This window comes from Argopecten irradians, chromosome 12, assembly GCF_041381155.1.
Source record: "Argopecten irradians isolate NY chromosome 12, Ai_NY, whole genome shotgun sequence".
Lineage (NCBI taxonomy): Eukaryota > Metazoa > Mollusca > Bivalvia > Pectinida > Pectinidae > Argopecten > Argopecten irradians.
In genome coordinates, this window is record NC_091145.1 from 38,114,121 (window position 1) to 38,131,755 (window position 17,635).

General features: G+C 35.9%; 1 protein-coding gene across 1 annotated transcript in view; it reads right to left on the minus strand.

The window, feature by feature from the left end:
• The window catches only part of LOC138336495 (fibropellin-1-like), an 81,142-nt gene extending 74,837 nt beyond the window's left edge, over positions 1–6,305 (minus strand). The window contains exons 1-5 of the mRNA XM_069285993.1: positions 6,073–6,305; positions 5,103–5,290; positions 4,842–4,917; positions 2,222–2,332; positions 1,774–1,884 (exon numbers count right to left, since the gene is read on the minus strand). Coding sequence (XP_069142094.1) covers positions 1,774–1,884; positions 2,222–2,332; positions 4,842–4,848 — 229 coding nt within the window. The 5' untranslated portion in view covers positions 4,849–4,917; positions 5,103–5,290; positions 6,073–6,305. The remainder of the gene's footprint in view (positions 1–1,773; positions 1,885–2,221; positions 2,333–4,841; positions 4,918–5,102; positions 5,291–6,072) is intronic.
• Positions 6,306–17,635: the final 11,330 nt, after the last annotated feature.

Below are 17,635 nucleotides of genomic sequence, written 5' to 3' on the forward strand. Positions count from 1 at the left end.
GTTTACAGATCTGAACATACTAAACAGATGGTTACAGATCTGGACATACTAAACAGATGGTTACAGATCTGAACATACTAAACAGATGGTTACAGATCTGAACATACTAAACAGATGGTTACAGATCTGGACATACTAAACAGATGGTTACAGATCTGGACATACTAAACAGATGGTTACAGATCTGGACATACTAAACAGATGGTTACAGATCTGGACATACTAAACAGATGGTTACAGATCTGGACATACTAAACAGATGGTTACAGATCTAAACATACTAAACAGATGGTTACAGATCTGAACATACTAAACAGATGGTTACAGATCTGGACATACTAAACAGATGGTTACAGATCTGAACATACTAAACAGATGGTTACAGATCTGGACATACTAAACAGATGGTTAGAGATCTGAACACACAAAACAGATGGTTAAAGATCTGAACACACAAGACAGATGGTTACAGATCTAAACATACTAAACAGATGGTTAGAGATCTGGACATACTAAACAGATGGTTACAGATCTGGACATACTAAACAGATGGTTACAGATCTGGACACACCAAACAGATGGTTAGAGATCTGAACACACAAAATAGATGGTTAGATATCTGAACACACAAAACAGATGGTTAGAGATCTGAACATACTAAACAGATGGTTACAGATCTGAACATACTAAACAGATGGTTACAGATCTGGACACACAAAACAAATGGTTACAGATCTGGACACACAAAACAAATGGTTACAGATCTGAATAAAAACACATGGTTAAAGACCTAAACAAACAAAACAGATGGTTATAAATCGGAACACACATAAGAGATGGTTACAGATCTGACACAGAAAACAGATAGTTATAGATCTGAACACATGAAACAGAATGTTAAAGACTTGAACAAACAAAATAGCTGATTTTTGATTCTGAATAAACAAAACAGATGGTTATGGATCTAGACACACAAAACAGATGGTTTAGATCTGAACACACAAAACAGATAGTTATAGATCTGTACACATAAAACAGATTGTTAAAGACTTGAACAAACAAAATAGCTGATTTTTGATTCTGAATAAACAAAACAGATGGTTATGGATCTAGACACACAAAACAGATGGTTTATATCTGGACACACAATACAGGTGGTTATAGATATGAACAAACAAAACAGATGGTTATAGATCTAGACACATAAAAACGGATGGTTATAGATCTAAACAGACATTCAAGACTTCAAATATATATCTTAACAGTAAAAAATCTGGCTTTCTACCCGATCGGAAAGAAATATTTAAAATTACGGTGAGGGTACGATTTCTTTTCTCTGTCTAAACCGTAGAATATAATCGCATGATATACCGGAAGTTATAAAACGTTTATGAAATAAACGTCAACCTGTGCACAATCAGTATCACCTATGACCCCGAACTCCTGCTTCACGGGCGCGTTGAACTTTGATCTAATGATCATCGAAATCGGAAGTCCACACGCTTTCACATATTTCGTTGATGTATACCAGGTTAAATGACTTTTTAAATGGTTTTGATGCAATTATATGTGTTAATCGGGTGTGGGTTGTTTTTCTTATATATATTTTTAGGAGGATGGGGTGGGAATTACAAGGACAGAACAAAAAAGATTTTTCCCTACCTTGAGAGTAGGACTGGCAAATCTTTACCCGAAGAGGAGATTCACGACTGTCTACCCCGAGGCATTTCCCTGTCCTACACTCAAGGTAGCGAAAGATCCTATTAATCTTACCTTTAGATTCACATCTATCTCCTACATAGCCCGGGTTACAGCTACATACTCGTACACCATTTGTTACAAGGCATGTACCTCTTCCATTACAGGTGTCAGGCTGACACGTTACTAAAACAGATATATCATGTATATCATAGATATCAAGGGTGACAAGCTATTAAAACAGTTGTATATTGTATATTATATATGATCATAAGAGAAAAAAAGTATGAGGTATGGCTTTTTCCAGGAATAACTATAAACGTAATATAGGACTTCGGCACATGGAACGGAACGATATAGGTCTAACAGAAACTTGATATGACTGATCAGAGAGACGAGACGGACTGAAGAGGGCGAAAAAGTGTAAACAGACTTGCACTCCCAATTGTTAAAAAGTGAGAGTTTTAATGTGAATATTTATACAACCAAAAATTATCATTTTATTAACAAAACTTATACTCACTTATAGTTTCACACGTACTCCCTTCGAAGCCATTTGCACAGGCACAACTAAACTCATTTCCAGTTTGTGTACAGGTTCCTCCGTTATCGCAAGGAATAGAGCTACATAAGTCTGTAACAGACGATACTTATAGGTTAAAGTTTTATAATGAAAAATAACGTCCACGTCCACAAAACATTGATACGTTTACAGCTTATGCCATATTAACCATTCTTTGATTATTTTTTACTTTATATCTGTTATTTTCAACGCTGCAGAGAAAATGACGTTACCATTTTTTAAAAATATATTGGTAATTAACTTAGACCGTGTTTTCTGTGACGTCATAATGTTGTTAAGTCGCTATCCGGGTCCCGGTAAACATTGCAACGTAACCTATCTATTTTAACTCACTTCTGACATCAGTATTTGGGCAAATATTTGGTTGGAAGCTTTCTGTGTGTTAACCTGACGTGTACTAATCTGAAAGGTGTGGTAATTGGTAAATATAGTAAGATTATTTTGAAGATTCATCTATGAAATTTAATTCCAAGAATCACAAAACAATCACACGGAATACACGTGTATTGACGAGGACACAAAATGAAAATATAAAAACTTCTCTGAAGACAAATAACAACCACTATTCTATGAAATTATTTCACCACACCTCTGAAATTATTTCACCCACTCCTCTGTGAAAATATTTCGCCTACTGCTCTGTCAATACTATTTCATCCACATTTCTGGAAATACTATTTCATCCACTGCTCTGGGAATATTATTTCATCCACTGCTCTTGGAATATTATTTCACCCGCTGCTCTGGCAATACTGTTTCACCCACTGCTCTGAGAACACTATCTTATCCATGGCTTTGGAAATAATATTTCATCCACTGCTCTGGGAATACTATTTCATCCACTGATCAGAAAAATCATTTCACACACTGCTCAGAAAATACTATTTTATTCACTGCTCAGAAAATACTATTTCATCCACTGCTCAGAAAATATTATTTCATCCAATGCTTTGGGAATACTATTTCATTCACTGCTCTGGGAATACTATTTCATCTACAGATTGGGAATACTATTTTACCCACTGCTCTCGGAATGATTTTTAACCCACTGCTCTGGGAATATTTTTTAACCACTGCTCTAGGAATATTTTTCACCCAACCGACTGAGAATACTATTTCATCCACTGTTCTGGGATTACTGTTTCATCCACTGTTTGAGAAATATTATTTTACCTACTAGTCTCGGAATGTTATTTTATCCTCTGTTTTGGGAATATTTTTATCCACTGCCCTTGGAATATTTTTTCACCCACTCTCGTCTGGGAATATTTTTTCACCCACTCCACTCTGGGAATATTTGTTCACCCACTCTCGTCTGGGAATTTTTTTCACCAACTCTCGTCTGGGAATACTATTTTTACGAACTGTTCTGGGAATACTTTTTACCCATTGCTGTAGGATTATTATCTTACCCACTGCTGTAGGATTATTATCTTACCCATTGCTCTTGGATTGTTATCTTACCAACTACTTAGGGAATACTGTATTTCCCACTGCTGTAAAAAACATTATTTCGCCCACTGCTTTGGGAATACTATTGTACGCACTGTTCTGGGATTTTTTTTTACCCGCTGCTGTAGGAATGCTATTTCACCCGCTGCTTTTGGAATACCATTTTACCCACTCGTCTTGGAATACTATTTCACTCACTGCTCATCGAATACTATTTTACCCAGTGCTCTGAGAATTATAGTTTACCCAATGCTCTGGGGATACTATTTTACCCAATACTCTGGAAATACTTTTTCGACCACTGCTCTGGGAATACTAATTTTCCCACTGATCTGGGAATACTATTTTACCCAGTGCTTTGAAAAATATATTTTACGCACTGCACTGGGAATGCTATTTTACCCATTGCTCTTGAAATAATACTTTCTTCCACTGCTTTACCCACATACGTTTTTATATCAACTATTTTGTATCGTTGCCAATGCGACAGTACGACATTTATTTGTGCACGATCTCTCAAACGATTCCTTGGCAATTTTGATTCAACGGCCTGAATCTGTTGTGGCTGATACTGGCCACGTACAACTGTCACAATGCGACAATGCCCCATGCGACAGTGCGATATTGCGGCAAGAAACAGTGCGCCAATACGACAGTGCGCTATGCGACAATCCGCCAAGCGACAATGCGCAAAGTGAAGAACGACAGTACAACAGTTTGGTAAGCGAAGAGTTACAATGTGCCATGCGGCAATGCGCGACGCAAAGAGCGACAATGCGATTATCATGCCAAACTGTCGCACTGCCGGTTGCTTCACTGTCGCATACCGCATGACGCACTGTCACTTAGTATTCTGCTGCACTGCCGCTTTGCGTAGGCGCCAATACCACAGTGCAACATAGCCGATACCAGCCAACATATTTTACACCAAAAATCCCGGATTATGTTTACCCATCAATGACAATTTAAACCTTTTTATTTAGAAAAAGTGTTTATGAAAAGTCTCAGACGCAACCGTGCAGGCTAATCACGTGAATTGTTGACGATGTATGTTGTCTATTGTACGGACTACTCTAAAAGACTGCTAAGTATTTATCTGAATACTCACCGCACATTCCTGGAAAAACTGAGATATCATCAAGGAAAACTTCCCCAGAGTTGTGGTAGCTGGCCGTCAGGTAGATCTATTAAAAATGTTTTAGCTTGCATTGTCAGCTTTAAGGAAATGATAAAATACCTTCAATGCAAATCGAAGCATATACCTATAAACTTACTTGATATTGACAAAATACAGAATAAAACTCTTTCGGTATTCTTAATAAATGTTTCTCTTGAAATTATAATCTCTGATATAAAACTAATAACTTACCTTCCTGTTTGTAGCAGGCGCGATCTGGTAAGTATAAGGTATCCAGGCGTTGAGGTCTGTGGGATCCACATTTAAAACGGACAGAGGATTCGTGTTACTGGCATCGCTCACCTGGAGGGTCAGCTTTATACCCCGGGTTTCAGGGTCATAGACTATAGCTTTAAACCGCACACACAGTGGTTCGTTATCTGGGTACAAAATATGAAAATACATAAAGGCAGACATATGCAACATCGGTGTACAAATAAGCTGCATGGCATCTGTGTACAGATGAGCTTTACGACATCTGATTACAAATAAGCTGCACGACATCTGTGTACAAATTAGCTGTACGACATCATTATTGTTAAATGATGGGTTTCATTTATGCTCTGTCGGTGGTGGAGCATCTTTAAGGGAGCTTATTTTTTGATATATTTTAATTTAACTGCTGTTTATGTCAGAAGCAGACCATTTACTTGGAAAAACTTGTCGGAAATTCACGAGATATGGAGGAATACTATGGAAACGTATGAATTTTGAACATACCGCTCTACTTTATAAAATGAAGTGCAGAAGCAATAACAACAGTTAAAGAATATGATTGGTCCTTTTAAAACCATAAGATCAATTACCAAAGACTTAGTGAATTCTATGGAATTCAATGAGAATGACAAAGTGATAAAAGAGAGCTTTCAGGATGAGGATATATCTGCTTATTTCTTTCAAATATGTTTATTAGGATTTGTGTGGTCTTGGGTAAGGAATTATACCGAAAGTATTCGATTTACTTTATGAGTCCCAAAATGGATTTTAATATTGGAGATTATATTTAGTGTTCATGAACCGCCTCTTGATGTAATACATGAAAGAAGCACCAAACTTATACATTGTATTTATACTCAAACAAACCATCCTTCATACAGTGTTACTAGATAGCATTTGAGATAACTGTTTTGTTTTTTTTTGTATTTATTTAAGATCTACAAACCTGGAAAGTTGACCTCAGAGGTCAGGGCGCCGTCAACCAAAGAGTTACTTATTGTGAATCGGTCCAAGGAGTAAAATGTCGAGGTATCCGCAGGCGGCGGGGGCTCAACTTCACCGGCTATACTCTATATAAGAAAATTTGGCTTCATATAATCTTCATAGCATTAACCTACTCCTCCACCTCCTCCACCTCCTCCTCCTCATTCTACTATTCAATAATAATTATCAACATCTTCATCGTCGTCGTCATCCTCATCAGCATCATCATCGTACTACGACTACTACTTCTACTCATCACCAGAATCATTATCACCATCATCATTATTGCTACCACCACCACCACTATCATCATCCTCATCATCATTACCACTGCTATCACCACCATCATTGTCATCAGCATCATCATCAGCAGCATAACCTCATCATCATCATCAACATCATAATAATCATCATTCTTCATCATCAAAAAAATACTACGATTAAAAGAAACCATGTGTAATAGTACATAAGGTATTATCATGATAACGTGTCCATATGTGTACATTATCGTTATTTCCAAGTGTGCAGATTTTGCGAGGTTGTTATTTTCGCGACTATCACCATCATTATTATCACCATCGTCATCCTCATCATCATTATCACTGCCACCAACACCACTACCAACACCCCCATCATCAGTAGCATCAGCAACAGCACCACCACATGTCATCATCATCATTATCACCATCATCATCAAAAAATATGTTGATAAAAAGAAATCATTTGTAAAAGTAAATTAGGTATTATCATGTTAACGTGTCCATATTTGTACATTATTGTTATTTCCAAGTGTGCAGATTTTGCGAGGTTGTTATTTTCGCGATAAATACAATTGCTAATGTTTGCATCATTGTTCCTTATATGCACACAATATCATGCTTGCGTGACTCTAAAATCAAACATAACTATCACCGCACTGCCCACTTACAGACTCCTATAGTGTGAGTTAGCCTGGCGAAATATGTTCAGAATGCATCCTATCGCATTCGGAAGATGCTATCGAATATTAGTACATGTTTTATTTTGTAAGATTAACTGTGAACAGTTAGTGCTATAAGTATAAGCATATTTGATACAAATTATTGTTTACATTATTCAGGTTTGCTTTTTGTATTCGCAGTTCCTAATTGAGCGATTTCCCTCTGACTATGATTGAGTGAGTTGCGTGAATAGAATTGTTCAAATCATCATTACAAAAAATCAGGCTTTTCAGGAAATCGGTTGTTTTCATACAAAACTTACGATAATATAACTGTATTTGAAACTAAATCCCTTACATTGAAGTCTTCGTTGCTAAGAGAAAACCAGTGGTGGGCATATTGACATGTTGTAGTATATTTCAATATGTGATTGTCAGGAAAGCGAATGAAGACCTCAAATGACATTTCTTAAAAATAATTTTGTCAAAACATGTGTTTGCCTATCGTATCGTGACTGTTCTTATTTAAATATCATCATACATACTGTTATTATCTTCTCTACCCAAAACGTTTGACCAATCGTTCCCTGCTCTAAAAAACAAGTTCCGTCAATATCCTGATCCTCTCCGTCATTACAGGACACAGTGCCTACAACAGTCAAGAAAATACACTTATATCTATAACAAAAACTATTTTGGATATAGAGGTTACTCAACGAGTGATTGTTGTCTATGGAATTTATTCCACTTATTCCACTTACGAGTGTGGAGTAAATTCCATATCCAATAACCACGAGTCGTGTGACTTGTTTCTACCACACTTATATCAACAATTAGTCGATAGAAATCGACGAGGATAAGGAAACGTGTTTGGCGAGATATGCAAATAAGATGTAATGATATTTTTATTAGCAAAAAAGAACTAATTAATATTCAAAAGTTATATTTGTATAAAAAATTCATTTATACAAATGTCTTCTTATTCTTGATTTTCCAAAGTTGGATTACAACAATATAACACATATTGTTGAACAATAGAAAAACATGTGTATGGCTGAGCCTCGCCGTTTACTTCCAGCCAAATCATCATTAAGCCATTGTCATCAAGTTCTAGTCCGTTTCCTACTTGTTTAATCTACCATTTCCAACAGTAAGATCCATTTTTTCGTCAAAACGAGTTACACAGATGATTATATTACACAGAAAACGCCATGTTTTAACACAATGACCACGTCACATTCTGTACGCAACAACAGTTTTGACGTCAAGCGGCGATCACAACATAGCATGACGTCAGTTATTGATGACTTGACAAATGATGACATTGCACTGAGAAACAAGTGGTGCGGACAAAGTTCACCGTGTCAGCCGATCAGAATGCCTACAGAGTACATATCACGTATCGTATAAACAAAATGTTAAACAACAGCTGCATCGTTTATTTGATACCCTGAGAGTTGAGTTACACCGCCTATTGTGGTAGAACAAAAATATAATCAATGGCATGCTTCAGAGACGCAGGAAAACTTGAACATCGAGTTTTTAATTCCTGTCCGTTGTAAAACTGACCATTCTAAAATAAACCCGCTTAGCCAGAATTTGCTGCTATCTATTTTGACAGTATCTATTTTAACGACCAGTAAATCGCATTATGAATTGAATCTTAAGGTTTAAAATTATTAGAATAATTACTTTTTTGTTATGGTATGACAATTTTAATATCGAACCGTTTATCAGCCCTTGACTTCATCTCAGCTTTCGGTTCTGCGGCCCTTGGGCTGATATGGCAGTCTCGGGATGATAACGGGTTTCACAGCGCACAGAATAAAGTGTCCATTTATCATATGTGGTAGTGTAGATAATACGTACCAATCACTGTGCCACAGTCATGACCACTGAGTCCCGGGGGGCAATTACACACAAATCCTCCCGCATTGTCTTCTGAGCACGTCCCCCCGCTTTTACAAGGTCGACTTAAACACCCTAAAACGTACAAACACGCATATATATATATATACAATGCAGGTATACAGATATGATGTCATCCAAAATTGTAATAATTCTAGATTCCTTTTATAAACATAAGACATAACAATATGAGGCGATTTCAAACCTAAGTCACGCATTAAGGAGGGATAATAATGGTCTGAACAGAATTTGGCTGACTCAGTTATTATCTTTAGAGAGATTTCATTTAGTTTTTCTTTTTCGCTTAAATCTGCGAATTATAAGTACCAGTGAACAATTCAGAAAATACCTGACATCATGAAGACCAATAGTATATAGTTTACCTGCTTTTTACCCATTATACATAAAATAAGCTTCAGATCTGCTAATTTATAAACATTAACATTTTTTGTATCTGTAAGAATAACAGAAAAAGAGCATGTAATGACACCGCTATGGCTTATCACCACTAGATAAACTCTAGTGGAAATGTTGTGAGTAACCTACAATCTGTGAGACTACAAACGTAACTATATCTATAACGTTGGCCTTATTAACGTAACACACAGTTAAAGGATTCTTACATTCACAATATTTCCACGATTGTATTTGCCATTTGTTTTTTTATGTAGATACGGAATAATGATCGACAGTCAATTTTGCAGTAAACTCGCAAATATATAATGGAATGCTGACCATTATTGTAGATCTTTATGAAGGTCACGTGCATGACCTTTCGATAACTATAATGCCAAACACTTTACAGAGAATCATAAAGCAGTAACAAGTACATAATGACGAACGACGTATGGACAGATATCTATGACGTAAACGTGGATCCTTGTGATCTAAGTTCAAATGGATATTTTTATTATTTATTCACACTATTTTGTTGTCTTGTGTCATAGAAGATATTTACCTGAAACAAAGGCTGTGACCCTCATACTCCATTTATTCCCCGCAGAGGAAGATCCCGCCGCGGTAGCGTCCCATATCACTGTCGCTAAATGGGACTCTGAGTTAGCCCGACTATACCAGGTTTTTGTCACATCGAAAGATCCACACAACCTTCAAGAATGATATGTGATTATTCATGGAGACCAAATGTTTTTGATTTACTGTCAAATGTTTAAAAAGTTTTATTTAGAAGAGAAAAAAAGAACACAAGCCGAATGCGCAAGGCATAGTTTGATGACATAATACCAATACTAAGTCAAATGCATAGCATGATCAATTCTAAGTCAAAGGCATAGCTAGATGGCATAATACCAATACTAAGTCAAAGGCATAGCTAGATGGCATAATACCAATACTAAGTCAAATGTGAAATACAATGACGTTATAGCAATTCATCAAAGTCTGAAGTCTTAATTAGATGATAGAAATAACATGACATGATATCGGTGATAAATCAAAGGTATAGTTAGATTACATGGTATCGGTGATATAAATCAATGGTATAGTTAGATTACATGGTATCAGTGATATAAATCAATGGTATAGTTAGATTACATGGTATCGGTGATATAAATCAATGGTATAGTTAGATTACATGGTATCGGTGATATAAATCGATGGTATAGTTAGATTACATAATATCGGTGATATAAATCGATGGTATAGTTAGATTACATGATATCGGTGATAAATCAAAGGTATAGTTAGATTACATGTTATCGGTGATATAAATCAATGGTATAGTTAGATTACATGATATCGGTGATATAAATCAATGGTATAGTTAGATTACATGATATCGGTGATATAAATCAATGGTATAGTTAGATTACATGATATCGGTGATATAAATCGATGGTATAGTTAGATTACATGATATCGGTGATATAAATCAATGGTATAGTTAGATTACATGATATCGGCGATATAACTCAATGGTATAGTTAGATTACATGGTATCGGTGATATAAATCAAAAGTATAGTTAGATTACATGTTATCGGTGATATAAATCGATGGTATAGTTAGATTACATGGTATCGGTGATATAAATCAAAAGTATAGTTAGATTACATGTTATCGGTGATATAAATCGATGGTATAGTTAGATTACATGATATCGGTGATATAAATCAATGGTATAGTTAGATTACATGATATCGGCGATATAAATCAATGGTATAGTTAGATTACATGATATCGGCGATATAACTCAATGGTATAGTTAGATTACATGGTATCGGTGATATAAATCAAAAGTATAGTTAGATTACATGTTATCGGTGATATAAATCAAATGTATAATTAGATTACATGGTATCGGTGATAAATCAAAGGTATAGTTAGATTACATGATTTCAGTGATAATTCAAAGGTTTAGTTACACAATGCCAATTAGTCAAAGTCGGAGTTAGAGAACATAAACCAAAGGTCAATTCTTCCCTTTGTATTTGCTTTATATTGCAAATATTTTTAACAATCAAATATCTGTCTCCTATGGATTTAATTGAACTAGCTGATGAAAACTAGCACATAATATGCCAAAATTGATAACTTCGTAATGGAATCACAATGTTTTGATATACTTTGTATATGTCTTTCATCTCCCACATTGAATTTGTACTGGCTGCCAATGTCTATTGCCGATACATCATTGAACAAAGTATTCGGAAATAATCGCAAAACGTGCGAGCGACCTCATGTGTTTATTGATATCACTATGACCTCTAAACCCAGTATGCTATAGGATATTGAACAATTTGTTGTTTCACTTTTGATAAATAAAACGGTTATTTGGAAGATATTTTACAAAGGTGTTGTTTAAATAATAATAACACGCTACATTTGTATTTGAAAAATACCCCAGAAGAATGAGTTTTACAAAGTTCCTCTTCTTCTCCTACAAGGTCCCGCACTTCAGTCATTGGGGCTAAAAGCCCGCGTGAAGCAAAATGAGACATTTTTTATGACTTTGTTAAATAAATTCCATGTACCCTCCATTAGGCTTTTCTTTCGTTATTTTCTTATGTTTGAAAACAGTTAATTACCCGCATATGACCTTTTTTGATAACTGTGACTGGGACCCTCCTAGCCCATGGCCTATTGGTGCTGTTGGAATTTACAATAAGTAACATGTGTGGCGACAATATTGAAAAATAACCACCACGACGTCATAGGCTATTTTTGGAAATAGCCTAGTCCCATTGGTTGTATTCTTGATGTCAAATTGATAGATAAATGATATATTTAAATCTTAATGAATTTTGATGACTATAACTTGATATGTGATAAGAAAAAAATGTGTGGCGGCCACATTGGAAAATGGCTCATATGACGTCATAGGCTATTTTTTTTAAATGACTCCTAACCTAGCTTGATGTGGTTGTATTATTGATGTAAAATTAATTTAATCGTATTTAAATCTTCACATGAATTTTGATAAGTTGAACTTGATGCTAGATGTAAGATATGTTATATGTAAAATGTGTGTGGCGGTCATATTGGAAAATTGCCGATATGACATTATAGGCTATTTTTTTTAAATGACCCAGATTCTAAAAAAGTTGTTGGTTGTATTCGTGATTTCAAATCAAATCAATTATATTTAAATCTTAAATGAGTTTTGATAACTATAACTTAATGTTGTTGGAATGCAATAAGTCATAGGCTATTTATGAAAATGGCCCGGGTACTCAAACGTTTTCTTTGAGTGTATTCTTGAAATGTGCCAAGTTATATGCTTTCATCAAAAAGTGCACAGTTTGACCAAATTTCTGCACGAATCCGCTGGATTAGATCTACTGTTACCAAATTTGAATAAATATCTAATTTGATTTGACACCAAGATTTCAACCAAATGAAACTTTTTAGAATGTGTGCCATTAACAAAATGGCCTATGACGTTACATGTACATCGGCCATTTCATATATTAACAGCATCAAGTTAAAGCTTTCAAAATTCATTTACAGATTGAAATATAATTGATTATATCACCTAGCGTTCAGGAAACTTTTTAGGACCCGGGCCATTTTCCAAAAATACATTATGTAACTGATGACCGCCACAAACATTACTTATTGCAGGAAAAATCAAAGTTATCATAACTCAATTAATTCCAATAATAAATAATTAAACTAATTCAAATTAGTTTTTAATTCTTACAGCATTTATCTTTTAAAATATGTTATTGTTCGCGTAGAGCGAAGCTCTACTAACCAGAACACATGTGTGAGCATTTAGATTTTAATACGTTCCAGTAACCCCTGGACTTAGAAATTGTGTCCCGCGGGAAAAGTCTCGCGCCTCCATGTAGGCAGCCATGTTTTAATTATCGTTATCAGCATGACGATATTTGGAATTTCTGTACTAGACTAAATGTGTCATCAGTATACGCTTTAAAATACTGTAAGTAGTTTTAATTTACACATATACAGGACAACGCAATAAATGTACTGGTCCAATATATACTGTGTATGTTCTCAAGCGCACGGCACCGTCAGCAGTGACGTTACAAAACCTGACGCCAAAGATGACGGTACAGATTCGCGCGTATTTTTGATAGCATGGCATGTTGCCAATTAAGTTTTCTCTGCATCTGATAAAAACAAGATTGAAGTATATTGAACTATTTCATTTGGATTATTTTGAATTCTTTCTAACTATCGATAGTATGTGCATATCAGTAAAATATTTTATTGTTAATTTCGTAGAAAAATATAGACAATATAGTTATGATGTTATAGTCTTTCATATCTTGCTTCGCTCTTCTGGGGCTTTGCCTTCAATTCATATTAATTCTGATGTTTGAAAATTAATGTAACCATTTTGTGGATAGGACCGATTTAATAATATTAATTAACTATTTATAGGTATAGCTAAGATCATGACTGTTTTTTAACTTGCTCTAAGTTTTCCATAAATCGACCAAAATTGTTGTTTTTTTGTGTGATATTTTGACAAAATATTTATCTTGAAGTACTTAAAATCGTACATCCAGTTGCTGAGATTTAAAGCAAATGTTGACAGATGATAGACATATACATTATGTACGTAGGTAGATATTATGTAGGTGTGGTGAACGGGTTTATAAACGTGTACGAGTATAGCACGTGGTCAAATAGTGCCAATAGGACGAAAAACATTCATGGGATAAATATTACATATTTCAGTAAAAATAAGAACCCATGGCAAGTAATTGTCATCAACGATAAAGATGTATATACTGATGTTACTTACTTGGGGCCCATATCTCCTATCAGATCGAATCGAACTTCCAAAGTGTCCTCACACTCCCCGGCCTTGGTGATAATATTAATATTATCAACGTCGAATCTGATCCTTGAACCGACCGCCGCCTGAAATAAGTGTGCAAATTACAAGTCACCTTATAGAAGCCTTAGCGTTAACAAAATCATACTTACAAATGTATTTAATTTAAAACCACCAATTGCGTAATCAGTTGAATGTTTGGCATTCCAAAACAACATCTTAATGTCGTGGTGAAGTTTTGCTTTCAATGCTACGAATTCATGTTATGAAATTTGATTGGAGCTACTTTATAGATATCAAATCGCCAGTATAATGTCATCGACTGAGAAATAGGTTGGTTGCACGGTAGGTATGCCACACCAAGGGTTTGTTTACGAAGGAAAGCCGCCGTGTTGATTTTTTATCTCATCTGCTGTCCCTGGTAACAATCGCACAATTGTGTAATTTACATTTGGGTTCATGAATAATCCACCAACATTTTGATTGGCGGGAACCCTGAGCAATTAAAGTTACTGTTTGAACACTTGTTTTCGAATCTAATAAGATTTTATTTAGTTTCCGCGGGGATATTTTCGCAATACAATACTATGATTACGAAAATGTTTTCCTTGGATCATTAAGAAAATGGCTGTATCATAATAACATATCTTTGAAGTCAAATTGCGTACATTTAAAACCGTTATACACATGCATCGGTGTGTATATGGATATCTGGGCCTGTAACCCGTGCGTTCCTTTTCGTACCACCGCCTAAACGAACGCGCTTGAATTTTTCCGTCTGGTGGTACCAATATGAAGGATACGTTTCGAATATAAATGCGAAACAATTTCTGTATTAATGATAAAATGTAGATAAAAGTAATACCTTAATAGTTTCAGCATACATTGAAATAAATAATCTAAGCAATTTTTATAAAGATTACAAGGACAGAAATAGGACCATTCCCTATCTCGAGAGTAGGACAGGGATCTCACTACATTTGGGGGAAAACTCACGACAGTTTAACCCTCGGTGTGGCAATCGCGAATCTCCTCCTCGGGTAAAGAGTGTTCCGTCCTACCTTCAACTATCCTATCATTCTCTTACCCCAGACTGTCATATTCACATTTTTACCGGTGTGAGATTTTTCTAACACCTAGGTAAAGACAAGCGTCACAAGATTCATGCTCACATAGACATTTTTTCGGATAAAGAAAAAGACTCATTCAACCTCTTTGAAGTGGGGCAGGAAGTGTCAACCTTTGGGGTAAGATTATAAAGCTGTCAAACACTTAGCAAAGCCTATTGTTTGACAACGTTAGAATCATTCTTCTAGGGATTACATTTTCCTGTCTCACCCAAAAATAATGAGAGATTCTGTGGATCCTACCTTGATGAGATAAACACATTTTTCGCCCTTCTTGTAAGCATCTGGATAATTTGGAGATTGGATAACATCATTACCGTTAGCTCCCAGAATAATAATTCTACCACACTCTGAAACACAAATTACAGATGCTATGTGTTATTCTACTACACGAATTTAAAACGCAAACCATAAATATACTCAATTAGAAAGTAGATACTTACCCGGCCTACTATACCTTTTGGCCGGTTACGAAATTGTGCCTATGTGTCCTTGTGGAGCAATGCCTTAGAAAATCACTCGGGCATAATTTTCTAAACTTTTTTGTAGGTTTCAAATTATTTTTTATGCATATACATGTATTTATATATTGCTTTTGCCCAAAACAAACACAACGACCATTCTAAATATCTACCGTACTGCTAACAAGACGTCAAGTTCACAATCTGTAGACTTGCCGTATACATTCTCTTCGAAAATATCTTAAATATGTATATGTAAAGCAAATAATGTCTCGCTATGAATTTAAAATTTTCTACGGTTCAGTAATAAAAATGCGATAAAAATATACAAACGTGAATAATGCTTTCCATGATCATGAATTTGCTTCATTAGCAGTAATAGGCGCCAAATGTTTTAAAGACGACACCATTTCCTATCTTAAGTCTTTTGAGATACAATATTGAAGCTTAACCGTATAAAATTTTGTGAACCTTTATGGGTCCGTCTATTTGTCCGTTTGTCGGTGTGTCTGTCTATTAGCCAATCTGTCTATTGGTCGATTAGTTATTTCTATCTGTCAGGCGGTTAATCTGTAGGTCGATTTGCGATTTCTGTTTGTCCGTTAATCTGTATGTCGGTTTGCTATTTCTGTGTATCCGTTGGTCTGTATGTCGGTGTGCTATTTCTTTTTGGCCGTTGGTCTGTAGGTCGGTTTGCTATTTCTGTGTATCCGTTGGTCTGTAGGTCGGTTTGCTTTTTCTGTTTGTCCGTTGGTCTCTAGGTCGGTTTGCTATTTCTGTGTATCCGTTGGTCTGTAGGTCGGTTTTCTATTTCTGTGTATCCGTTGGTCTGTAGGTCGGTTTGCTATTTCTGTGTATCCGTTGATCTGTAGGTCGGTTTGCTATTTCTGTGTATCCGTTGGTCTGTAGGTCGGTTTGCTATTTCTGTTTGGCCGTTGGTCTGTACATGTAGGTTGGTTTGCTATTTCTGTGTATCCGTTGGTCTGTAGGTCGGTTTGCTATTTCTGTGTATCCGTTGGTCTGTAGGTCGGTTTGCTATATCTGTGTATCCGTTGGTCTGTTTGTCGGTTTGCTATTTCTGTGTATCCGTTGGTCTTTGTGTTGGTTTGCTATTTCTGTGTATCCGTTGGTCTGTAGGTTGGTTTGCTATTTCTGTGTATCTGTTGGTCTGTAGGTTGGTTTGCTATTTCTGTTTGTCCCTTGGTCTGTAGGTTGGTTTGCTATTTCTGTTTGTCCCTTGCTCTGTAGGTCGGTTTGCTATTTCTATTTGTCCGTTGGTTTATAGGTTGGTTTGCTATTTCTGTTTGTCCGTTGGTCTGTAGGTCGGTTTGCTATTTCTATTTAACCGTTGGTTTGTAGGTTGGTTTGCTATTTCTGTTTGTCCGTAGGTCTGTAGGTCGGTTTGCTATTTCTATTTGTCCGTTGGTTTGTAGGTTGGTTTGCTATTTCTGTTTGTCCGTTGGTCTGTAGGTCGGTTTGCTATTTCTATGTATTCGTTGGTCTGTAGGTCGGTTTGCTATTTCTGTTTGTCCCTTGCTCTCTAGGTCGGTTTGCTATTTCTGTTTGTCCGTTTCTCTGAAGGTCGGTGTGCTATTTCTGTTTGGCTGTTGGTCTGTAGGTCGGTTTGCTATTTCTGTGTATCCGTTGGTCTGTAGGTCGGTTTGCTATTTCTGTGTATCCGTTGGTCTGTAGGTCGGTTTGCTATTTCTATGTAGGTCGGTTTGCTATTTCTGTGTATCCGTTGGTCTGTAGGTCGGTTTGCTATTTCTGTGTATCCGTTGGTCTGTAGGTCGGTTTGCTATTTCTGTGTATCCGTTGGTCTGTAGGTCGGTTTGCTATTTCTGT